The sequence below is a fragment of the Brachycentrus maculatus genome, unplaced genomic scaffold (genome assembly GCF_059751285.1).
Source record: "Brachycentrus maculatus isolate JH-2025_06_01 unplaced genomic scaffold, ASM5975128v1 h1tg000514l, whole genome shotgun sequence".
Lineage (NCBI taxonomy): Eukaryota > Metazoa > Arthropoda > Insecta > Trichoptera > Brachycentridae > Brachycentrus > Brachycentrus maculatus.
The window spans coordinates 897,501-925,000 of record NW_028281260.1 but is presented as its reverse complement, the minus strand read 5'-3'; the positions used below and the strand labels follow the sequence as shown (position 1 = coordinate 925,000).

The window sequence follows — 27,500 nt, the reverse complement described above, 5'->3', positions numbered from 1 at the left end:
TTGATAGACACGCGTCAACCTTCAGCTGACAATTATTTCATGGGTCATTTGAAAACATATATTTTAAAATGAATATGATATTACAGTGCATCGACTAGTGCGTTAGATAAATACAGTGTCACTTAATTATATGTATATAAAAAACAGAATGAGGACAAAGACTTGTCATGACCAGATCAATCAGAACCTACATATATGTATATAATATACATATATGACACATTTAAAGCATTTATTTTGACCCCTCTGGTAACAGGACCCAGGACCTCCAGCATGTTAGCCAAATGTGTTTATCACTACAATATGAAGGCGGATATATTAGTTAATTGGTGAATAAATATATGCATAAAATTAACAATTTAACATATAAACACTTTCATTAAGAAACTAAATACACACAATGAAGTTGAGAACAGTGTAACCTAATGCAGTTTTCCTCTCGGATGGGCAAAGTGAATAGTGTTTCTACTTAAGATGGCGTTGTTCTGGGGTATGGAGGTTTCTGTGGTCATTTGGTTAATTCTTGGCGATCCGTTTCCACCGGCTGCCTCTGTGTTGTGGACAAAGCTGGATGAAATGCACAGGCTTTGTAGGTACCTGAATTGTTGTGTTAATAAGGTATTGCACTAAGGGATTACAATCCTTGGAGAGTAGTGCTATTTCATGCAACTGGTCAGACTCAATAGACTGTTCAATTTGTCAGCATAAATACAATAGAAACTCATCAGTTTAATTTTTTGTTTGTTTAACGTTGTGTTTTTGTGTTCATTGTAAAATTGTTGGAAACTTTCAAACTGTAAAATATATATATTGAAAAAATATATTAATTAAAGCTTTTTAAGTTTGAAATAAGTTTTTATTAATTTATTTTAGACTGATATTAAATAGTGGTCATTAAAAAAGTTTTCTAAATAGTATCAGAAGTGTCGATTGATAATCTCTTCTATCAGGAATCAAGGTTTTACAAGGCATAAAAAAAATTTTTTTCTTTAATTAATTACTAAAAATTTAGATCAAAATTAATAATAAATTACCTTTACTTAAATGTTCTTATTAATTCAGCGAAATTTTCAAGTTGAAATTATTTGGCTGTGAGACGAAAGGTTATAAGAATATGAATACTACTTCTACTACTTCTACTACAACCACCATCACGCCGTTTTCCGCAGGGGTAGGCAGAGAGCACACTCTTCTGTTCTGATATAGACTCCTAGCTTCCTTCTCATCGATACATCTAGTCATACGTGCCCTCCAATTACACAGTCTTTTGACACCATCAGATTCTGATTGATCTAATCGTGCCAAGTCTTCTTCGGCCGAAATAAAAGTACACATCCGAGAAATAAGTTGAAATAAGTTTCATCAAGAATCATGAAATTTCACTATGAAATGTGTTTTAAAACTGAAAAAAAATTCACTCAATGTACTAATTGAAGTAATTTATATTTACGTTTCACTATTTTATTAATATAATTTATCACATATTTGATATTACACAGTGGTTATTGAAAAAAGGCTTTCAAAGAGTATCATGAATGTATTTGATAATCTTATCTACCAAGAATTGAAAAATATGCAATTGTCACCAGATTCAGATAAAATTTGAATTTTCAACATTTCATTTGTGGGACTGTCAAATTTGCGAAAGGAGTAACATTGGCTGATTGAGAGATAAAAAAATCTTATTTTAATAGTAACTTCTTGTAATTCATTAATTAAAAAGTGTAGCACAAGCGATCCGTTCTTTTGTTTCTGAGAAAAAGATATTTGTTTGTCTGAATAAAAGTTTATGAATAGAGTTGAAATTTTAAATAATAAACAACATTATCCTTAATGTATTTATTACTTTAAAATGGTTATTTAATTTATTTTTCATTCGTATATCATTTGTGTAATTTAAAAATTAAATTGCAATGTAAATAAATTTACTTTAATTTAAAAATGTAAAATAAGATTAATTTATTGATAAAGTAAAAGATTTAACCCTGCGTTTTAGACTTAAATATTCAATTCAAGGGGCAGTCAAAACTCATAGTTGAAAATAACTAAAGATTGAAAACTCCATAATACGTAAATCGTGAAGTCTTATATAAAACATAAAACAGATTTAACCGTTGTTGCTTTGGCTCGATGGTGAAATGCTACCTTTAAAACGGTCTCCATGAAGTGCAGGGAGATAGTGATTCGTTGCATAATCGGTCCATGAAATATCGAATCGAACCGACCATGTTGAATTGTGTGATGAATAAAGTTAAATATTATTTTTCTTTCATTGATTATTAATTATTTTGATTAAATATAATTACTTTCGACAACTAAAAATGTTTTTTTCTTAATGAAGTATTTTTTTTTAATTCACCCCTCAAATTGTTTGGCCGATACGAAACGTTGTGGAATAGTAAACATTCCTGAAATGGGTTTCAATAACAAGTTTCACGAAAAAAATGTGTATTAAAACTGTTACAAAAAAAACTGAAACTATAAATTTTCAATAACATTTAAAATGAAATGTATTTTTAAATAATATATAATTTTTCTGCAACATACCAAATACCTTCTAAATAAATTATTGCTTGATTTCAAAAATATTTAACGTATTACGTCTGTACAAGAGCAGTATGTTTTAGAAAGCTTTTTTGTGCGAAGTGAGAATTTATATGATATACAGTTAAAGTAAGAATTAATGAGGAGAATGAATTGAAATTTGTTTCTGACGTTTTATTTTTTTAAACAAAGTTAGAGATTTTATTTATCCATGTGGGTTGATCCTAAACGGTTTTCTAGGTAGATAAGTGAATTGAAAAAATTTTAACTATTCCCCAGTCGTTATTTATTGATCACAAATTAGAAATTTCAAAATCGGTTTTGGAAACATGTTGTCAAATTTCAAAATCCTAAATTTAAATATTTTTAATATTGAATAAACGTATTTTTTTTTCATTTTATTTGAGGGACAATTCACTTATCTGAATTAATAATTTTCTTGTTGATAAAGTTAAATTGCAAAAAAACATTTTATATAATTTATATTTGAAGCACTAACTTTGTGATTTTCAATTTTATAATTAAATTTGTCAGCACGCTCGGCTACCATTCTGGAGGTCTCGGGTTCGATTACCAAGGAGGGTAAAATAAATACAAGTGATTTTTTCACTGTAATATTTATTAAATATTACTATGGACTGGTACCTGAAGCGGAGGGCTGATCACCTTTCCTTCATGTGAAAAACGATCAAGATAACACTGCGTTTATATGACACAGTGCCCTATGCACCATTCGCGTGCGGATAAGGGTTTTATTATTATTTATGAATTAGATGTAACTTAGTTTTAAAATTACTATAAATATTTTATTTTGACTTAATTTTAATGTCAAGCGAATTAAAGTCATTTTAAAACAAAGTTACATTATAATTATAAAAATAAATTTTTTGCAATTTCAAAATATGTGTTTTGTCGTTTCATGTTTGATTCATAGATTGCACGATTTTCCTTAACATTATGGATAAAGAATAGATATAATAAAATATGAATATATCGAGCATATGGCGCCAGGCGGCAGGCGCAAGTCAAAAGGCAGTATATTGTGTGCGAGTACTTCCACAAAGCCTGAGAAGAGTTTTATGTTCTCCGCTACACATGATCCTTGAACTTCTCAAAAATATTTATTTTCCCAAGTATGCTTTTTAAGGGCAGATAAGGTTCATACGAATAACATGGAGCCATAAAACACATTTACAAAAATAAGAATTACTTGAAAGCGTTACAAGCTGTATTGAAAATTGATTTCAATATTTAACCTCTAAACTAAAATCACGTTTACAAAAATTACAAAATTTTCTACAACTTTCACACAATACAGATTAATACACTATTATATTGATACATTTAATTATTTTGGAATTTATGCATTTATGATTAAATAATTTTTATTCCAAATGTTTACAATCCGCTACGGCTCTGAAGTATATATCATATATTACAAAATTACATAAATACATTACCATTTATGATTCATAACATTTGTATGAAATTACAAAAAAAAATCTTATGAATCAGTGTTCATCAAATATTATAACACATACCCTTTAATATTCATATTACCATAAATTAAATAAAGAAGCCTTAATGATCTCATTCACTGGGTATACATCGAGGACTGTAGCCATCCTGCTGTGGCCCGAATGGTCTCATTTGTTGAATTTGAGATGTTGACAAATGCTCCATGATCGATGTCGTAGTATAGCGATTAAAGAGTTTTAATAATTTTTTGACATCTTAAAATAGGTGAAAAAGAACATGGAAGTCTGGGAATTTACAGAGCCAATGACCGTCATAGGCTTGGTTAAGTGATCACTTTATACACGTGTAAGATTCACAAATTTTAACGATGATTGACAGCCACACTACTCATTTTTTTAAACTTCTAGATATATTGATCTTATTCATAATACAGTATATGGGAGTTCACAACAGTCATCTATATTGCGATGAGGAAAGCTTTGATTAAGCAGAGATTTAATCTTAATTTGCAAACAAGTATTTGGATAAATTCTAAATATTGTAAATAATAAAATAATTTTAAATTATTGTTCATCTATCTCAATGATTTTTGGATAAGAAAACCAAATAAACACGTTTTTATTCAGTTGCCGAATTATTTTTCAGTAAAATGGTCTGAATATGAAATCTGAATTAGTAATTCATCGCTGACCACGCTAGTGGCTTTGTTGCGTGCGTTCTCATCGCATGCCTGCACAATGCAGACTGCATGCACTGCACTAGCTGCACCTTTAACAAGATTCAGCCAACACAGACATTGCGGTGCAGAATGCATCTGGCGAACAAACTTGTGCACTAATTAAACAGTACTTCAACCACTTTTGAAACAGAGCGGAGAAACTTCGTCTTATTTATTATCCAATACACGTGTGCTTTCGTGCAAAATATTTTGTATGTGATCTGAAAAAAAAGGTGAACTTTTTTAACTTCTCAGCTGAGTAAAAATACATAATTTTTTCTTGAATGTTTTTCACACATACTTATGTGGCATATTTTATAAACTTTATGAAATTAAACAACTTTGTTTTATCCACTTTTATTTTTATTACTAGTACACTTAAACCAACCGGTTTCGATAAGAACCTTGTCACGATAAGAACCTTGTCATCATCAGGGTTTATTAAATTCTAAGACTTTCAAATACTACATAATTTTTTAAGAACCTTGTCATCATCAGGGTTTATTAAATTCTAAGACTTTCAAATACTACATAATTTTTTATTTTCAATATTATTAATATTTAAAGCATTTACTTTGTGGTTAGTCATTTTTACATATTTTTTAACGAAAATGTTAGTTATATTAGTATATAACCACTCACCGAACTACTCATCGCAATGAGTGGTTCGTATATTTGCATATAACCATTCACCGATGCATCGGTGAGTCGTTATATACAAATATTACTAACATTTTTGTATAAAAAATATAAGTAAAACATATTTTTTTAATCAAAAGATTTTTTTTTAAATGTTTAAACTGAAATATTTATGTTTTATTATAAACACCTCCGTTCGGTTCTGTAGCGTAATGGTCAGCTCACTCGGCTGCCGTATTAGATGGAGGTCCCAGGTTCGATTCCCAGGGGGGGGTAAAATAAATATAGACGATTTTTTCACTTTGATATTTATTCAATATAACCCTGGACTGGTACTTGAAGCGGAGGGCTGATCAGCTTTCATTCATATGTTAACGATAAAGCTAACCCTGTGTTTATGTGATACAGTGCCCTATGCACCATCAGGCGTGGATAGGGGTTTGAAGAATAATATTATTTAAACAAATATTTAAAATTTCATTCTGTTTTCGTGAGCCTAAAGGCTGATTTTTTTAAAATAATTTTAAAATTTTAGTAGAGTGGGTTCAACCCCATAACAATAACCATTCCGTAACAATAATACTCATTCCGTAACAATAACCACGGGACCACAACCCGACGTAATTTTGCAGTAAGTTTTTATTTTTTATTTTTAATTCATTAATTTATTTTGAGTTTTTTTTTATTACTTTATTTATTTTGTAATCATATTCACACAACTTGCAAGTTTAGATTTTTATATTATAAATAAACTCTGTAACCTAGACTTCCATATATCTATGTTGATTCGTCAAAATAAACAATTCCTAAGTGAAAAGACCCAAATTTGTCAACAAAAATTAAGACACTCTCAAAATATTATGAAAAAAATAATTGCATAAAATATTAGGTTAGGAATCGGAATAATTCCCAACTATGTACGAAGAGATTCATAAATTTGGAAGAGGCAAATATTGTTTCCAAAGACAGATTGGTGTGGCATGAGTTAGTTAAAAATATGGTTTTATCTATAATGAATACTTTTTGAAATATTTTACAATAATCCATTTCCAATATATTATTTACGAATTCCAATATATTCATAATGAAATGAGATTGGGAAAATGGCGAGAGAAGAAAATGAGTTTTCCAAAAATACATATTTCATCAAACCGATAATAAAGTTGACGTGTTCACGTACCTACGAGAATTCCATAATGCTTTGTTGGAGCTAATTGGCTCCCGTCTCACGGTCCGCTGTTTATATTTTTCCAAAAATCATCTCTTATTTTGTATATAAAAGGGAATTGATGGGATATTCTCCCTTTATATCAACCCTTTGATGGATAGGCCCCTAAAATGCTGATGAGCTCCTATCGCGTCAAGTTCCCGCGTCCAGTGATTGATTAGTTAAGAATAGTTAAATAAGCCAGAAACGTTTTGCTTCAAATCACAATTTATTCTGGAAAGTATGTACCCCATTTTTTTCTGTAGGCTTTATTTTTTTTTAATTAAAAATGTTTACTTTTATCAGTGGATTAATTTATATAAATAAAAATGCAAATATTTGTTTGTTTAAAGTATGACATCCCTTGGTTTAAAATTTGAAACCAATTTCTTTAAAATTTTGACCAATGCTGCATTCGAATATGCGCGTGGTTTTATTCTCAAGTATACAAATATAAATAAAAGTATTGTGATTGGTAAAATAATGTTTTTTCCATGTATATTTATTCATCAAAAAGCAACAATAACACACTCAAAATTAAATATTTTCAATGCTTTAATGCAATTTTTTTGAGCTGTTTATAGATTTTTTATACTTTAAGTGCTTCACAAACACGGTGAAATTTTACGTATGTGAAATATGCCTCTATTACTACTCAAAAAAAATTCATGATATATGACAAGGTTGGTCTCTTATAAATGGCTGTTTTAAAATTGGTGGGCAGATGCCGCTTGTTCAAAAGTAAAACGAAAGAAACAAAAAATTAATACAGAGTTGCTACATGAGTGTTCACATTATTACTTACTAACTAACTAACCACCACACCGTTTCTCCGTAGGGGTGGAAAAATAAAATTGACCACCACACTAATCTTTCTTTATCAGCAATCATCGCCTCTTCCACATTCATACATTTCCTCATACATATCCGCCGATTATTACGACTCCTGACCTGACCACTTTCAAGTATTAAAAATAATTAAAAATCATCAATAATTGAAAAACAAATATATTTATGTAACCATAAAATCGGTTAAGGAAAGCAAGTAAGAAAGATGTGGTAAAATATTAAAAGAGAAAAGATTATGGAAACAAAGATAAGGATGATATGATAATTTCATCGAACGATTTGACAGTCACTTTGTGAAAATACCTTTCCATTTTTAATTGAAGTTTTATTTGGTAAATACCACTATTAAATAATATATGTTTTTTATTTCTTTGGTTAAGTTATATAACACTAATTTAAATTACACTAATATATATTTACACTTAATTTACATCATATATACATTTATTTACATCTTCTTACAGTAAACAAAACAAAATGAGAAAAAATTGTATTTTTCAAGTCTACCTGATAAATAATGATCACATCAACAAAAACTGTAAAGCTAACTTAATCAAATTTATCATTATGAAATAAAATAACAACTATGTATTTTTTTATCAGCAACATTTATCACCATCAGGCTGGTGATGTCGGTCACGACGAAACCTGGTTGCTGATTAAATAAAATTCACGTGAAAAAAATTATAAAATTGTTATTTTATTTTATAAAATGCAGTTCCACCAAGAAGTGTTACAAAATTTTATATTTATAAACTGAGTATCTACTTAATTAGTAAATAATATATATTTGATAGTTAATTTGCATAAAAAGTCTGCACTGAAATGCTATTAATTATGTTCGTTTAGCGCAAAGGGTTTCAAATTAAGTTCTTTGAAACATTTCATGAAATTTTGTATTTTGTAATAAATTGCATTGCGGTTTAAGTTCATGCAAAGCCGCAGCAATTATTTAGTAGAAACTATTAAATGCTTCCATCATTGAAAACAAAATATTTTTGAAATAAACGTATTTGACAGAATACGCCCGACTTCTAGTTAAATAAGTAAATTGTGAATGATTTATCATGTACGATAAGTAGACCAAATTATAAAAAAATTAATTTAATATTTATTATACGTGCAACTTAGAATACCGATTAATCGTGTATGGAAAATTCATCAAATTATGTAAAATAAATTATATATTTTTTATAATAAAATAACAAATACACAGTTTTTCTCCCACATTTACTTTACTTGACCAGTGGCTACGTTTAACATCGCCAGTCTGATGATGTTAGTAGCAATCAAACCATTATAACTATAAAGTGTTTATTTTATTATATTAAATGCGATTCCACCAAGAAATGTCAGTACAAAAGTTTAATCTAATAAACATTTATAAACAAAGTTCGCAATTACGGGTCTTACCACTTTTAAAATTATTTATTGAATTTCGACATCTAAAAAAAGATGAAGAACAATATGGAAGTCTCGTTTTTTATAGGGCTTGTAACCTGTCATAGGCTGGTTAGATGATTTGATTTTTTTTAATTTGTTTTTATTAAAAAGAGAAATATTTGTGTTTTTTTTATTATTTACACAAATATTTCAATTTCATACATTTTTGTGACCCTTAGCAGCTCATTTTTAGAAATTGGTATCGAATTGTGGTAGAGTGGGCTCGAACTGAGAAACTCTGACTTAAGAGTCCGCGACACTAACCACGGGACTACAACCTGACCGATTACTTACAGACTTCCATATTTTTCTTCATCTGTGTTGAGATGTTAAAATTTATAAATATTTGTTATAGCTGGCTAGGTTTTCTGAGTATATTGCTTTCATCATGACGCAAAACTTAACAAAACGTTTTTTTGTGAATGGAAAATTCATCAAATTATACATATAAATCAATGTTATGGGTTGGCTGAGTTTTTTAAGTATTACTGTCATCATGATACACAAATAAGAATACTGAATTATCATTTATATATATATATATATATATATATATATATATATATATATATATATATATATATATATATATATATATATATATATATATATATATATATATATATATATATATATATATATATATATATATATATATATATATATATATATATATATATATATATATATATATATATATATATATATATATATATATATATATATATATATATATATATATATATATATATATAAAATCATCAAATTATATTACATCAACAAAATATGAGCTATTGATCAATGTTTGTTATGGCTCGATGACTTTTCTCGATATTGCTTTTACCATGACGCGCTTCTAAGAATAATTAAGGCGTCATGGGATCAAAATCAACCCCTTCAATATTAATTACTTTAGCGCAGCATAGGGGTGTTTTCCTGTTATGAAACAAAACAAACACAGCTACATTTTCACATTAATCCCATGAATTTGCGAGAACATGACTTGTGCAAAGTGTGTACCTATGAATTAGAATTATTTCTTCAAGAGATCGATATGGAGCTTCATTCTTAAACTTGACTTAAATAAGCTGTTTTTTTTTTTTACTTTTCTTTAAATGAATAGAGAATTTATTGTGTCTGTATATTAGATTGGTTACAATATTTAAATAAGTGTAATATCGAAAATATATTTATCAGATCAAAAATAAGATGAACATTTTTTTGTTTGAAATAAAATATAATACAAGGATACATCTTATGAATATATTGAACACATACGTACTTTGATATAATCTGTAATATCATGGAAATATATATTTAAATTTTTTTTAAAGATATTGACGGACAAAGGTTATTTTTGCACAACAACAAAAAAATTGAAAAATTTTCTCATTCCTTTTTTGAAAAAATATTTTTTTAAATATGACTAGTGATTGACTTTTGGCGTTATCGACATCAATAGACTAACCGAGTTACTGATAAAATAAAACGAAAGTGGAAAAAGCTGTTCTTATTTTATTTTACATAAATATAAAATTCCGTACAACCAAATATGTCAATACAAAACTTAAATAAAATAAAAAGTTAATTTGTAACCAGATAATTAAATGAACCATTCATTTATTTCTATAAGTAACTGTTGAGAAATAAGAATGCACAATTAAATGATTTAATGCTCTCATTTGATCGTTTCAATACTTCAAAAATTTTTGTAATTAATAAGGCATTTTCTTAATATTTCTCAAAAACTAAGTAGCTTGAAGATAAGCAGCTTGTTTATTGACTGATTTCTCGTATACATAATTTTAAAGAGACTTACCAACATAACATATTCTGGACAATAGTGAATATTATCATTTTGATAAAACATATATTATTTCATCCGCTTTCCTGGATGAAAACCGTAGTGAAACAGAAATTATGCGACGTCTCTTGTGTTCGTTATATCCGAAGTTGATCATCTCTGGTAAGAAAAGCAGTCTGGCAATGTTTGCTTAGCGTGAGCTATAAAGCCCCGTTCTGACGATGCAATCTCGACATGTTTCTACCTCGACTGCGCTCCCTTTCAACCGACTCAGCGGATCTTTTATAATAATAACGTGATCTGCTTAAAGCAAGATTGACATGTCTAATTCCCTAAGCCCCACCAGGAGGAAACTCGGAGTTACAAAGCAAACCGATCCGGTTATAAGACAGCTATAGAAAATTTAAAATGATGAGCCATTATAATTGTTTTTCTTCTTTGTATCGCAATCAAGGATTTGGTCTACTTTTTCTCCGATTTCATTCTCTTCCTCTACTTATTCTTCTTTTTCTAGGCCTTGTGGCCTGTTTTTAAGAAGGATAAGTCTCCTGCGATATCGATTCCCAACTACCAATACATTTTTTGGTGGTCTGCCCTAGCGTCGACTTCATTGGGGTTGGCTGTGCAGTAAAATGTTAGGGAGTCTAGATGGTTCCATTCTCCTCACATGCGCGTACCATTGTCTTTTTTGTTGCCTTTCCCACCTAACGACATCTTAGATCTCACATATTTCTCTTATCCTGGTATTCCTTATTCTATCTTGTAGACTCTTGCCAGATATGCCTCATAGAGTATTCATTTCTGACACTTTTTTGTTACTATGAGGTCCTCTCTGCATTCAGTTCAAAAAGTTATGACGGGTCGTACACAGCTTTTAGACATTTTAATATTACTCCCGTGTTAAGTGAAAGGTACTCTCAAATATTATTTTTTGATAAAATGAATATCTCATCAAAGATGAAGAAGAATATGGAAGTCTGGGCATTTACGGGGCTGACGATAATTGATTATTAACAACCACACTACTTAAATTCTTGGAAGTTCTATATATATGAACCAATTTCGAAACATTGTTCTTGAATTACTAGAACTTCACTAGAGACATCTATTGGTGAGATGAAAATAAGCTTTTTATTAAGAAACTCTTTTATTAATATGTGAGGTCCGAATCCTGGATTATAATCACACACATGAGAAACGCCAGAAAATATTATTTTTATTTTTATTATTTTAGCTTAAAATTTGACCAAATAATTTATTTACAACATTTTGAGTGTGTCCGTATACTTCCTAAATCTATAAATATATTATTATAACTTTATAACTCCTATCATTGGAGATAATCCAGATTTGTGAACAAGTATTTGGATACACTCAAAATGTTATTATATTTCGAACAACATTTTCAGTGTCCAATTAAATATAATTATTTATTGTATTTAAATTTTTTATTTCAATCAATAATGAATCAACAAATAACAAAACTGTATACAAAAAACCTATTAATTATAAAGTAATGGAAGTGATTAGATTTGAGGTAGATTGTAGCGTTCAATTGTGTCATGCGTGATTACATATGTCATAATAAACAAATAACTAATATTATACTTTATTAAAAAAAAATATTCTCTAATGTGTTCTCGCTACTGGAAAACAAAGGGAGGATGGATACATTATTGTTAGTTTGAAATTTTGAGGGCGGATATTATGAAAATGAAATAAATAAGGCTACGTAAAGTATGTAAAGTAGTTGTTTTTATTTGAAATGTTGGTATTATCATCCCGTTTTTCACACTCTAAATATGTATTATAATACACGTAAGAAAGTTAAAGTAAAAGTATTTGTAGTTATAAAATACGTACTATGATTTCCTAGTTACTCTGTAGTCGGTATTTTACTACGTGTTCATATAAAGAGCAGCCTCTTGGGATATACCATATATATAATATAATACTTGTGTTATGCATAAAACATACAAGCACGTTGTATGCTTTCATAAAATAATTACACAATCTGCGGATCTTGCGAGACGGAGTTAAGATCACCAGATCCTGCAGTTTACCTAGAAGTGGCTACCTAGTTCTGTGACGTCACGCGAATAACGTGTCGCGAGCAGGGGTCGGGGTAGGGGTGGGGGTGTCACGTCACCAGTCCGTATGTTCTGTTACTCATTACTTTAGATTCACGTCATTAGCGCAGTTGTTTTTGAGTTTTCTCCGGTTGTCTCGGAAACACGGCTGAAGAGTGAATTTTGTGCTCTTTTTTAGCAGAAAACCTTTTTAACGAGACTACGAGAGCATAATACACTGAGATTCATAGGGAAATCATATTTTTTATATCTTCCCAACAAAAGTGCTTTCAACCTTGTTATTTGAAGCATCTTAGAGAGTTACACCTGCCGAAATATAATGGTTGAATATATCCACAAGGGTTGAACCCCCACCCCATTTTTACCTAGTATAGATATGAATCAGAGTAGCTAGCTGTCGTCTAAACATCCAATTCTTTAAGTGTGTGTGATACCATGAATAATAAAAAAATATATGAATGTGTTGGTAGAATACATCACTCATTTTCACCACTTTATTCTGGTGGCTGGTTATGTTTATCAGATAGTTGTTATTCAGCTAGTACACTAATACAATGATGGAATGTGTATTATACGTATACACACAAGTCTCACTAACACTTAAACGATCGAATATACCGAGAGCATTTGCAATCAAAGCTTTTATAGATTCATCTTGGAATAGTCGCGGTTCTTAGTAAAATATTTCTAGCTGTAATGTTGTTTGACAAAATGTGATTCATATTTTTATGTCTTTATTTATAATATTTTGAAACTAATTGTATATTTGATATAATATTTGTACAAAATAACTTCATTAAGAAATGAAACAATATAAGATAGACATTTGATTTTTTAACGTTTTTGCAACCTTGCTTATGTAATTTGTCGAGGAGCTGTTTCTTGCTGCCCAAAATAAGGAAAATTCTCACAAGTGTAAGTCAACGTTGGAGAGACCCGACACGACAAGTAAGGAAGAAAAACCGTAATTAAAATGTAACTTTGTATTAAAATCACTATAAATATTTTATTATTACTTAATTATAATGTCTACCGGTTTCGAAGCTTATTGCTTTTTACCAAGACTGATTAATAGTATTAATCAGTCTTGATAAGAAGCGGTTAGCTCCGAAACCGGTAGACATTATAATTAAGTCATAATAAAAAATATTTATAGTGATTTTAAAATAAAGTTACATTTTAATTATAAAATGAAAAATTACAAAGTTAGTGCTTCAAATATAAATTATAAGAAAAACCATTCTAACTTATGATTAAATAGTAAATAAAAACACTTGTTTTCACCACTTAAGTATTGTATTTTATTTTAAACGACTAGTTTTAAAAGCTACAGATACTTCCATCTACGGGTTTGAATATACACTTTAAATTATTTATGTATATATTTATTTATACATTCACATACAGCCTTCTATATTGGGTGCTAATTTTAAAGATATCAAGTGTAATTTATGTGAAAATAAGACATCCCAAAATATTTGATAGTCAAAAGGTATTGAAAGTTCTTATTATCGAATATATGGCCCATTACTCGTTCTGCGATAGCAAAATAAATAAATCAAATCCTTGTCCCATTTTTTATCTCCCATCTTTGTAGTCCATTACTCACACTAGAGAACTAGGGTGGGGGGTGAGGCTGGTGACGTCACACTCGCTCTGCATTTCTCTTCCGACGGGCGATTACTCACGGCGCCTGTCATAATTTGTTATTGAAAAGTTATCGGCTCAAGGAGATGCTTTAGCCAGATTACCCAAGTTAACTCAAGAGCTAATGCTGTAAGGGCTTCGGGAGGAATTCCACACCCCCGCGTAAAGGCACGACACCGTTTACGTGACGTGACGCGTCATTACGCGACTGTTGGCTGGCGCTTACGCAAAAATCCTCATGAATGGATGCCACGGAAATCGGAACGTCTAACGGCGACACCATATTCAAAATATTACTTACTATAAAAATAAAATAAAAATATAACATTAAATGTACATTTAAAAAACAATTGTAACGAAGCTCACATTTCGTTCATTTCAATTTAGTAATTTCTCAACGTTTGTATAATTGCAATCATCATTTTAATATAAATAATCCCACCGGTTTTGTGATTTTCACTTTCATATTTATTCAAAATTACCTTGGACCGGTTGGTAGCTGTAGTGCAGAGCCAATCACCTTGCCTTCGTGCAATTAACGATAAAGTTAACATTGCGTCGATATGATGCAGTGCCCTATGCACCATTGGGTGCGTATAAGGATATCAAGAAGAAAAATCCCATCCAATACCTGCGAAAATATACCACGATTCATTTTTTTCAAGAGACTCATTTTTATATAGGATATAATTAATTTTGTATGAGAACAGTACATCCCACATAAAATAAAGTGACAATTGAATATTTTCATTTTTAAGTAAATTAAATTTTGTTTTGTATTTAAATTATGGATATGTATCCCTAAACAATATTTATTTTGACTAGTGTCACTTTTTACGAGATGCAAGACATATTCGTAGCGTACGGGATGAAATGAATCATGTTTTTTTTTTAATACGAAAAATACACATTACTAATAATTTAATGTGAAATAATTGAAAATATACGCAAAGAACCCATTTATAAATTATAAAATTAATTATCCTATTTCATGCACATCTTAGAATTTAACTATTAGTAGTTTAGAACTTTGTATGTACCATAGTTTCCATACCTCATCATTACCGTTATTTGAAGCATCATCATTTAATCACCATTATCACCATCGTCATTAAATATGTATCATGTCATCCTCCATTAGTATAAGTTATAAACGTACTAATTAAGAGGAAGACTGACATGTTTATTTCTGCTTTTTGCAGAGGCCGACTACACGCTTGATGACTCCTTTTGGAACGAAGAGAGTCCTGTCGGTAAGTTCTTAGGTTTTATATACCTTAAACGTATAGAGGCAATAATAAATTAATAAAAAGGTAAATCAAGGACTAAAATAGACCGAATGCAGTCAATATGCAGTCTCTGCGACAGTGTGTGGCCAAATTATGTATGATAGATGTTCGGATGATGATCTAATGAAAGAACGCAAGGCTGTGAGATAAGCATTATGGATAAAATTAACAAGGGTGTATCAAGTGAAGTCAAGTGTGGCATGTGAATCAAATGAGTGTAGAAAGACAGTAAAACAAATTTGTGAAGTGAATGCAGTTGGAAATAAATGCAAAAGACGACTGAAGAAAACTTGGGATAGTCAAGTATTTCCAATTCTTGAATGTGGTCAGGTCCCGAGTCAGAATTAAACCTATTTCATAGCGAATAGAGTGCCTTCTCTACAGGTGCTGTCATTTGGATTATTGACATTTTTCGATTGCATAAATGTATTACGGTTTTTAAATATTTTTATTGCTTCACAATCATTGTGAAATTATACAAGTGTTGTCTACTTTTTTTTCTTTATTGTACATTTGATCAGACCAAGCCACAGCAATGCGTGCTCAGTTAGTTTTTTTTTATATATGTGATGTGCGTTCTTCCATGAACTTCATGTACATATTAACTTTTATCATAATGTCAAAATTACACTTTTAATTATTACCAAAAGTGTCACTACACAAAGCTTTCACAATTGGTTTAAATAACGTACAAATACAACGCGTAGCCGGGTAGAGCTAGTAAAATAATAAAGAAAGACACGGATTTCGAGGGAATACCTGAAAAACCGACTTCTTCAAAAAAGACTTAAAATTAGGGATAAAAAATCCTCGTGCGGCTAAATTAAATAATCTAGGCATAAACAAAGCACAATAAATCAAACGAAAAAACACGCATGACTTTGTTCAACGCAACAATTGCTGACAGGCACAATAGAATTCCTTTGCCACACAATTTTAACCCTAAACATTGTTAGGCCACAAAGGCAATTATATATTAATGCTGCTCTTACCTTTTTGTCTCATAGTACGTAATTAAGTCCCTTCATATACATAGAGGGATTCTAGTGCTCAGATGGAACTAAAATGTAGGTACGGAGAAACATCAAGTAGTGCGCTTGGCTTTTGGAGCATAACGGAAGCTATTTCTGGCTTAGCCGTCTAATACTCATTTTGGACCCAGCGCTTATAAAATTAATTTTCTTGATTTCAAATAATAAGATCTTGGTTCTTTATTATCATTGCCTTTTTGTGATACATCGGATTGAATGTTCTCAAGTAACTCAAAATAATCTCTTTTTTCCACTATTGCATTATCAAATATGTTTAAATTGACTGTGATTTCAATTATTGTTATTATTACTGTGTTGTTTTCAGTAAGTTGAAAAACACCAAAATCTTAATTAAACCGATTTCTTATAATCTTGAGTAATTTTGTATAATTTTTTTTCTTTTATCCCATTTAAGCTTTTGTTGCGATATTTTTGGTATCAATTGTGTTTTTTTAGACGGTCGTCTCAAATCGTCATAAAAATATCATAAATGACACTGATTATAATATTAGTGATCAGCGTCTATAAAAAGCTTTTTTTGGTCTAAATACATATTTTTTTACATCTAAGGTTATTTTATCTGAGTATCACTTATTGGTTCCTGGAAGGTGCTTGTAAATCATAAATATAATATTCAATTTATCTATGAAATATGTATCTAATTGGAAGATTGTGAGAAGAATTCCGAAAAAGATATCCATTCAATGGATAAGGGATGTAACGCAATAGATAGATCTCGTTATGTGCGCCTAGATATATGCTTTCACATTATATTCCAAAGAAATGTTATAGAAGATAAAATTGAAAAAAAAAAGAAAAATGAGATATGACACATATGAAATTGAATTCACCTAAAACAAAAAATGAATATGCAAATACATTTTTTCAATAAATTCACTATTCATAACGCTTTCACATCACACGATATGGGGAAAATATAATGGAAAAAATGCACGCAGTTTTATATGGTAAAACAATATGAAAATTTACATATGGCGTTTTATAATATAAAAAATGTGTCGTCACCACAAATGATTCCCGCATATAAAAATCTGCTGTCTATAAATTTAGTAAAACATTTCAAAAAAGCAAAATAATGCGAAAGACGAATTCAAACAGAATTTTTTATATCCTTAAATGTTTTTTTTTTCATTTCATATTACATACCATATTTCAGACGAATCGCTACGATACCCATTTTAAGTTTATTTGAGAGAAGAATTTTCCTTAAAAGCTTTCTCTCTCGGAATTATGAGATCAAATGCAAGCTTTCTTTCTCGATGTTCTATTTACGTTGCTAGCTAACTTGCTTTCAATTTACATACAAAGAAATAAAAGTCCTTAATGCAAAAAAAATCTTTACTCTGTATTCGTGACATTTTTTTCAAATCCATCATGCAAACATTTAGTATATTTTTTTATACAAGGACATGCATTATATTGTCCTTTTCTACAATATATTAACCTTAAAACTTTATAATGAAACGATTTTATTGGATTAATAAGAAGATTTTTATGCTTTTTTTTGAGTAACAATATTAGTATGAACATAAATTTGAGCATCCGAATTCAAAACTTGCAATGTGAACTATTTAATTGATCAGATAAACAGCATTCTATTTCAGCAATGTTGATTTCACAATTTTTTTAGCAAGTGATTGATTTTTTGGGCGTTGAGTCGCACTGTAGGATTAAAACTACAAACAATCAATGATTACACAAATTTTACATAAAACTTTATATCACAACAACATTTCGAGTGTGTTCAAATACTTGTTCACAAATTTGGATTATCCCCAATCAAAAATTTTTTTTCATTTTATTTTTTGACATCTTATCAAAGATGAAGAATGATATGGAAGTCTAGGCATTTAATGTTGTAAATAAATCAGCTGGAATTGTAAGCTAAAATCATAAAAATGAAAATGATATTTTCTGGCGTTTCTCATGTACCTATGTGATTGTAATCCAGGATTCGGACCTCACATACTAATAAAAGAGTTTCTGCTCAATAAAATGCTTCTTTTCATCTCATCAATAGATGTCTCTAGTCAAGTTCTAGTGATTCAAGAATAGTATAGTAATAGAACTTCAAGAATTTGAGTAGTGTGGTTGTCAATAATGGGTAGAATTGGTGAATGTTACACGTGTATCAATGATCACTTAAACCAGCCTATGACGGTCGTCAACCCCGTAAATGCCCAGACTTCAAAATGCCCAGATGTCAAAAAATAATACACATATTTCAACTAAATAAAGAGTTTTAATTAAGGCGTTAACAATGATAAAATGAAACATTTCCTGAATAATTCTGCAAATGCTACACAAATAATGACTTGCTGGATTCATAAAACTTATTTTTCGGACATCTGCTAGAGGTGTATAATTATTTAAATTTTATACATAGTTGGTGAAAGAATTATTGGCTTTATTAGAATAATGCAGCGAGTTGTTTGAACTTTTGTAGAAATGCGAGCATACCAACTATTTTATCATACTATTTTTCATATTGTCATTTATTTATTGGATAATTTATATAGCGCCGTTTTTGTGAGAAATCTCTTCAAGGGTTTTTCAAAGATCGTATTATATCTTTATGTAGGTATGTTTATAAAATGCTTGAAGCAAAAAATATTTCACAATATAATAAAATTGTGTACATACACTTCTTAATTTAATGGCTTATTGTCAAAAAATTCGCCTTAAATTACAAAATTGCGAAGAATCCATTTAATACGGTTTTATTTTTCAATTTTGTAAAGGTCTAAGGTAATTGAATTGACTTTTAATGTCGCCAAAAGTCGCCGAACCTTTTGAAACTGGGAAGAAAGTGAAGTTTGAGCGCGGAATAATGGCGCTGCGTTAACTGAAACTTTCACTTCCGGTGGCGTCTTCCCGCCATTCCCGCTATCTCCGGTCACACGCTCCATCCGGTCGCTGAAGCCGCTTATATTTTTTTCATGCGTCAATTTAGCGAATATTTAGGTAATAATATCGCCTCTAGATGGGATAGCCCCGGAAGCTTACGTTGCCAATATTTCACTTAAAATTACTGTCGGAGAATATTATCGTTACAAATTCCCGGTAACAACAAAAATGAAATTTCTCCATTTTAAAATACTCATTTTTGTTCGCCTGCAAGGTATTTACAAGTAAATTATTCTATACGAAGCCAAGTCATGAAACATTTTTTCTGGTTTAAAAATATAAAAAAAGTCTTTATTAACGTTTTAAATTGTCTTCATTATATACACAATGAGATTGTTAGGTTTAAAAACTTCCGAAGTGATTCTTTTTTTGTGCTATTTGCTGCTGAAGGTAAGGAATCAAGATCACGCTTATTATTTTTTTCTGTAGTCACTCTAAGTAGTTAATTAGTGATACAATTTTCGTCCGCCTCGTGTAATGGTCAGCACGCTCGGCTACCGTTCTGGAGGTCCCGGGCTCGATTCCCAAGGGGGGTAAAATAAATATAAGTGATTGTTTCACTATAATATTTATTTAATATTAACATGGACTGGTACCTGAAGCGGAGGGCTGATCACCTTTCGTTCATGTGTAAAAACGATCAAGATAACACTGCGTTTATATGACACAGTGCCCTATGCACCATTGGGTTGCGGATAAGGGTTTTATTATATATGGTGAAAGCAGTCCCTCATGTTTTTCAGTATTTTTGTAATGCAGCGTTTACATTCAAATTTGTCTTGTAATAAAATACAAACGTATTAATTCTTATGTCTCAGAAAAAAGTAAAAATACTTGAGTTTTCTTTTCTTTTTTTGTGTCTCTTACTTCTCTCTTTTAGCATTCTTCTATGAAATCACATTTCGGATGATTAGTTTTTATTGATGTAGCTTAAATATCAAAATAATCACAATGATTCAGATTTAAAATAAAGGTGGGGTTTAAAAGCTAGGTTTTTAGATAAACCATAACTACTATGAAGTTAAATGCCTTTTTTTAAAATTGTCATTTTTTAAATATTTCTAATTAATTAACGGAGACAAATGATAAAAGGAGTATTAAGTATTTAATTAAATAATGGGTACGATATCGCCTTTTAAGTAAAATAAATAAATTCAATCAATAAACCCTACCACTTTTCTGATGTCCTGGTGATTCACTGGTAGAAATTCACGTTCTTAATGTATTATAGTTTCATCTCCCGTATTATACTGACAGTTACATAATGGTTCTACATAACCTCATTTTTATCCTGTTAAAACAACATTCTATACTCTCATGAAACTGCACAGTTGGAGAAGTTTTTTAAACCTTATAATAAAACAGTATTAACAGTATGATTTATCTACGACACGTGGCGCTTCCCACAATGGGGGATTTTCGTCATTATTAACCTGTCCTTTACATAACTCGCCCATAATTCCCGTCTTACATTGTGCTACTTGCGACAAGCCACCACGTCTTTCCCTCGATCTGCCATTTTTCGTCTATCTTTTTTATTCAATGCTAAGATGAACTGCTCCATAAGAGATCTAATAACATCGAGGGGCGAGCGAATATCATCCCGAATAAAATGGTTACCTCAGTTTGTTGAAATACTTATTTCTTTGCTATTACTGGAAAAATCTTCAGACGAAATCAAATAATAAATGTTTCTAAATAATTTGAATTGATGTTTATGCAGAATTATTCGAAAAGTTGTAGATGTTTTTCAATAATTGTTTATTTTTGAGAATAAAACTAACTAACCATCATGCTGCTTTACCGCAAGGGTAGGCAGAGAGAAGAGAAAACCACACCAATCTGTCTATGCAAACACTTTTCACTTCTTTCACATTCAGGTATCTGCTCATACATACCCCCTGATAATTTATACTTCTAACCTGACCACTTTTAAGTATGTAAGAAGTTAAGTTCATAAAAGTAACGATTAAGGTAACAATGCGTCAATGCCTTATGCACCATTGGTTGCAGATAAGGGTTAGACGAAAAAAAAGTAGATGTTTATGCCCTCAATATCAATATTTACCATGTAACGGACGCTGTTACACTGGAGAAATAAAATTATCATCCATTATTTAATAATAAAAAATTATGTTTATTAAAATACTAATTAAATAAATAACAAACAATAAAAAAATAAAGCATTAAAAAAATATATGTTAAAACGTATGCATTCCGTATCATTGAATGTGTTTAAAAACGAAGCGGAATACATCGAAATACATGTTGCAGTACATTTTAAGAAACAGTGATATTTACCAAGTGAAATTTTAATTTAAATAAAGCAATTTTTATCTTACCCAATTACGTTTTTTTAATTTTTTTAATGTCTAATGTTGTATTATTAGTTGTATTTCATATTTATATCATTAGTGAAAATGTATACACAAACATTTTGTTAATGGTAATATTAATTAAATGGAAAGGTATGTATTGAAATAAACATTTTAGACATGTTTTGATGAACCTTTTTAACCGATATGCTAATGACAAAAACACCAATAAATACAGCTTGTTTTCATTCATAAAACCGTATTAAATTCATATCACATTTATTACTTTCTTCAAATAAATATTTGGGAATATTTTCTGCATCACCCTGGCTTTGCAATGCCTTCCAATATTGCCTTCATTTGGCCGGGCCATTTTTCTCACATCAGGCTCTCATTTCAGTCTGTTGTTTTCCTATCCAGAGACAAAAGATACGCCGAGTTGACACCACAACTGTGAAAGGGGCGCGGAAATAGATTTTTGATAACATCTCATTTTTCATGAACAAAATACGTTTTTGCCCCTACATTATAGCGATTCAGCTATCAGCAATCTGCCCCTTGATTGTTCAGTGCTTCTTTATACCCAATTTCAATAAATATTATAAGAAAAAACAACATTCTCCGTATGTGACTTATTTATACAGTATAATTTTTTAGTCAACTGAAATACATAAAAATAAAACAAAATTTTTGTTTTTTTTTCCACATTGAGTTATGTGCTTATACTATAAAGTTGTTATTTTATTATATTAAACGCAATTTTATAAAGAAATATCAGCATGAAACATAAATCCAGTAATAAAATAATTAAATATTTTTTTCTTCTCTTTACCTTTATTCCCACTCGATATTACAAAAACATTGCACCGTTTTATCGCGGTGTTGTCTCCATCACTAAATAAATTAACAAATAAAAAAAAATTAAGTTAACTATTAAAATAAATAATTAATTTATTAAATATTCTCCATCATCATGTGGCAAATCCTGCGATTCAGGTCTTGGGTAACAAAAAACAATTAATATATATTTTTTAAATAAACAAATAATAATTTTAAAGTCAATGAAAAATGTTATCCTCTTACTTTTTCCATTTTCTTTTCGTGTGCAAGTGATAGGAATATTTAATAAATATTTTAATTGAAAAAAAAAAAAAAAATTTTTTTTCTTTTTATGTTTTATATCACTAAATACTACCCTTATTCTCTTTGAATGGCGCATAGGTAAGTGCATTAAATTGAAGCAGCGTTGTATTTATAATTAGTAACATGGAGATAAGATGAACAGTTTTGCGCTTTAGATAACATCCCTGGGTAATAATAATGAAAAAAGATCACCCTTCATTCCAAGAGTTGTTTTTATTACTCATACCCAATAGTACATAGGGCACTGCATGGTATCGACGTAGTTTTATATAGTTCTGCACTCCAAATACCAGTCTAGGGTAATACTGATTACTTATTATAGTTTAAAAAAGTATAACGTAATTTAAAAAAAATTTAAGAATATTGTCTTAAAAATAAATGAGCTCAAATTCAAGTTGTTTTTAAATTTTATTTTATTACATAGGAAATGAATATTGAACGTTACAAGGCATCGTTTTTCAACCCTTGAAATGTTTGTAAGGTATTTGTACCGCCTTATTTTTTTACAAAACGATCCACATTACCCGTGTTAAATTTTATTTCTGTATCTAATTAATCAGCGCTGTTCAAATCTCGACATGCTAAAGATAAATGTAACGAAAAAACGCTCTTGGCGGTCTAAAAATAAAATAAAAAACTGAATCCTAATCCAATCAAGCAACACGCACATTCCCGGGCAAAGTTCTCCCCAAAAGATAACCCGAAATTTATTATTTGCCAATCAGCGATATCTGACTCGAAGTTTGGAACATAAATATTTCAAACAGGCCGTTCGAATAGATTAAGCGCCGCCATTAATCGTCCGTAATTCGAAATGAGTGATCCTGAAACTTAAATCCCGATGGGTGTGGCCAGTAAACAAGATTCAAATGCCGTTAGTAAAATGTCAAATGGTATTCCAAATTTCGAACGTCGGTGCTAAGGTATGACGTCCTTCGTATGCGGGTTTTTGTGATCACTGATAGGAGCTTCTCAAACTGTGGAGCGCGTCTCGGCCGTTTGAATAAAATGGGTGATCCCGATGGTGTGGCCAGTAAACAAAACTCAAATATCGTTAGTAAAATGTCAAATGGTATTCGAAATTTCGAACGTCGGTGCTAAGGTATGACGTCCTTCGTATGCGGGTTTTTGTGATCACTGATAGGAGCTTCTCAAACTGTGGAGCGCGTCTCGGCCGTTTGAATAAAATGGGTGATCCCGAAACTTAAATCCCGATGGTGTGGCCAGTAAACTACTCAAATATCGTTCGTAAAATGTCAGATGGTATTCGAAATTTTAAATCCTAATAATATTTAGTACGTTTAAAGTATGTTGGGTTTTGAAGTTAAGAAAAGTTAAGGAAGCTCTGATTTTGCATGTTTATCTGAAATTCAGATATTGGTGTTTGCTATGCTGATTGCTTATCGAGTTTATTCGGATTATAAGCGGGTTGTTTCATTCCCTTCGGTATATTTTTTCATCTGGTGAATCTCTGAGATCGTTACCAAAATTATCTTCGACTTTTTACGCAATAAACGAAATGGTTAATTCAAACCTCATTATGAAAGAACATTCATCAATAGATTTTATGTAAATTGAAGCACTTTTTGTTATCAAATTATATTCATCGGATTTCTCTTTTACAAACTGATTAGCATTTTGGGCCTTTAAGTAATATCCTGTGAAAGTCTGTAGATTTGGTAATTTAGTTCCAAAATGGTCTCCTGGGTACTGGTTTGGTACATTTACCCTTTTTTTCAAATTTAGTAAATATCCTTAATATCGGTGCTCTTATTAAACTAAAGATTTTCGAAGTAATAAATTACCTTCCTAAATCAAAGTTCATTATTCATATTAAACACATACCTCTGTACATTTTGCGTGAATATTTTGCGGTATTTTTGGATTATAAGATGCACTTATTTACATTAATCACTTAACAAATAATTTAGTTGAGTTAATCTTCTAGAACGAAGTCCAAAATATTTTTTTTTAAATTGACAGATATTTTTTAAGTACGTCTTATTGTCTGTAAAATACGGTTTATAAAATTTTTTCCATTTTGGTAAAAGTTCCCTTCAATATTAATGCATCTCTATTCGATGAGTGATGTTTTTACATTAAAAATGGAGTAAAAACGTGTTTCCTGAAACTCTTCAATGTGTAATTCAAAGAGCAGAAAACGTTGATTTCCAGCATTTTACACTTTTAGATATTTTCAATTCCTCACACATCTTTAATTCAGAGTATTACTTCATCGCGCCTCGTAGAACTTCGATTGCAAGTTCTTCTCAAAGGCAGAACCTCTTTAGATCCCGTAGTTCGCAGTGCGGCCAGGGTAGTCAGGCGCACTTGAACATCCGGGTCGAGGGTAGGGCAACACGTTTAAACATTTAAATTGCAATGATTTGCTTATAGAGAGAAACGAACGGCGCTGTCAAAGCGAACCGAGGTGCAGTCGGAACTTGGAAAAGAGGCTTTTTGTTTTTTTCTTTTGTGAGATATATCTTTAATGATTTATAGTGACAAAACATTGAATATATTTTCATTATTATAAAGAAGTTCTGGATTAGATTTATTATAGATTTATTAGAGATTACAATTATCTATCAAGAATATATCTCAGAAACGAAATAATGTGAGAATAAAATCAAAAGAATATTGCTTAGTGTTGCATCAAACTCATACGTAAATGGGTGTTGTTATATATTTTATAAATACAAGTCTTAATAAAATAACTAATGTACGAGGTAATTAATTATAATATATGTAATAAGAATTTTTCAAAATTATAATGGAAAGCAATTTCATTTTCGATGATTTAATGCGATATGAGATAATACATGAATCTCGCATGCATGAAAAATTACAGAAAATGTCCTTATTGAAAAAATAAGTTAAATTTAAGGCAGTATTCAACATTCTCATTTTTCGAAATTTTACGTGATAAGACCAACAGCAAAAAATATATTGATACTTGTTCTAGTAAGATTCAACATAAAATGAATGATTTAATACTTTTAAATATGAATCAAGTGTATAAAGAATACAATAGTGTACGATCTTTTTGAAGGTAGAAACCAAATAAACTGAAATCTTTCAAAGGAAGAATGTCTGGGGATTTTATTTGACAACATTGCTATAAAATATATTATACATTATGGCAGAAACGCAGTTGTGTGTTTTTGTTAGCTTATTTCCGCTTCATTTGACTGGAAAAGCATTTTATACTTTCGTAACATTGCTGTGGAGTCACGAAATAACATTTATCAACATAAAACCATTCAAAACACATACGTGAAGCGTTTTGCTTTTATACGTATTTGTATAAATAAACTATGTAACTTGTCACTACAGTGCAGTGGGAAATCTTTTTATCCCATTGTTGATGCATTCTATTGCTTGGTATGTTATTTTTATAGCATTGTTTTATTTACTGAAACTCAGGGGTAGATTTATGAGATCCTTGAGGAATAATTAAAACCTCCCTATTCCGGAAAGACGTTCATAAGAAATCCCTTCCTTATCCCAGATAAGTTCTAAATAAAAAAATATATAAATTTACGCTTGACATTTGGGTATTAAAAAAAATAATAATAATAATAATTAAATTACTCATCTAAGGTTTAATTCAAAATATTTTTAAGGTATTAAAAAATAATCTTCATATTATCTTGTTGTGTGTAAAGTGAATGGATTTTTTGTAAGACTTTTTCAAGAAATTTTAATTTGTTAAACAATGATTTAAAAGAAATTGTTTTTAAAATTCTGTTTTAACAATCGGGTAATTTATAAAGCGCTGTTTTTATAAAATACTACGCTAACGTTGCAAAATTAAATGGTAGGCTATTTTTATTTAAAATTTAAGGTAATATTTTATTTTAATACCTTAAATACATAGTTTACCGAAATTTAACTATAATTTTTGATAAATTATACTTAAATAGAGTTCATTTTCAAGTCAGGTCAAATTTTCAAGATTAAAAATAATATATTGGATACAATAAAATTTAAAAAAGTTTTCTTCGCTTTGTATCGAGAAAAGCTTCGTGTTCGAGGGACTTTTTTACTACTATTTTTTGTTGTTGGATATTTTAGATTTTATACCTGAATAAAAAATAAGTATCTTTCCAGTTTTTCATAAAAAATGAATATATCTTAGGTTTGATATAAAAATAGTGTACGTTCAGCGAATGCTCATTTTATATGTGGACAAAGGAAGATACGAACTTTATGGAAGCAATTCCACAACAAAAAAACCCGAGTCGTACCACCAGATGATGTCTTTCAACTCAAGTTGCTTCATATTAAATGTTTCTTGTCGGAATATCCAGGTAACTGCAAAGCTTAATAAAAGTGGTTTGGGTACAAACATATATATGTATATTTTATATA

General features: G+C 30.0%; 1 protein-coding gene across 1 annotated transcript in view; it reads left to right on the top strand.

Annotated features, from left to right (window-relative positions):
* The window catches only part of mmd (disintegrin and metalloproteinase domain-containing protein mind-meld), a 420,228-nt gene that overhangs the window by 189,506 nt on the left and 203,222 nt on the right, over nt 1-27,500 (top strand). Inside the window, exon 3 of the mRNA XM_088272686.1 lies at nt 15,623-15,673. Coding sequence (XP_088128812.1) covers nt 15,623-15,673 — 51 coding nt within the window. The remainder of the gene's footprint in view (nt 1-15,622; nt 15,674-27,500) is intronic.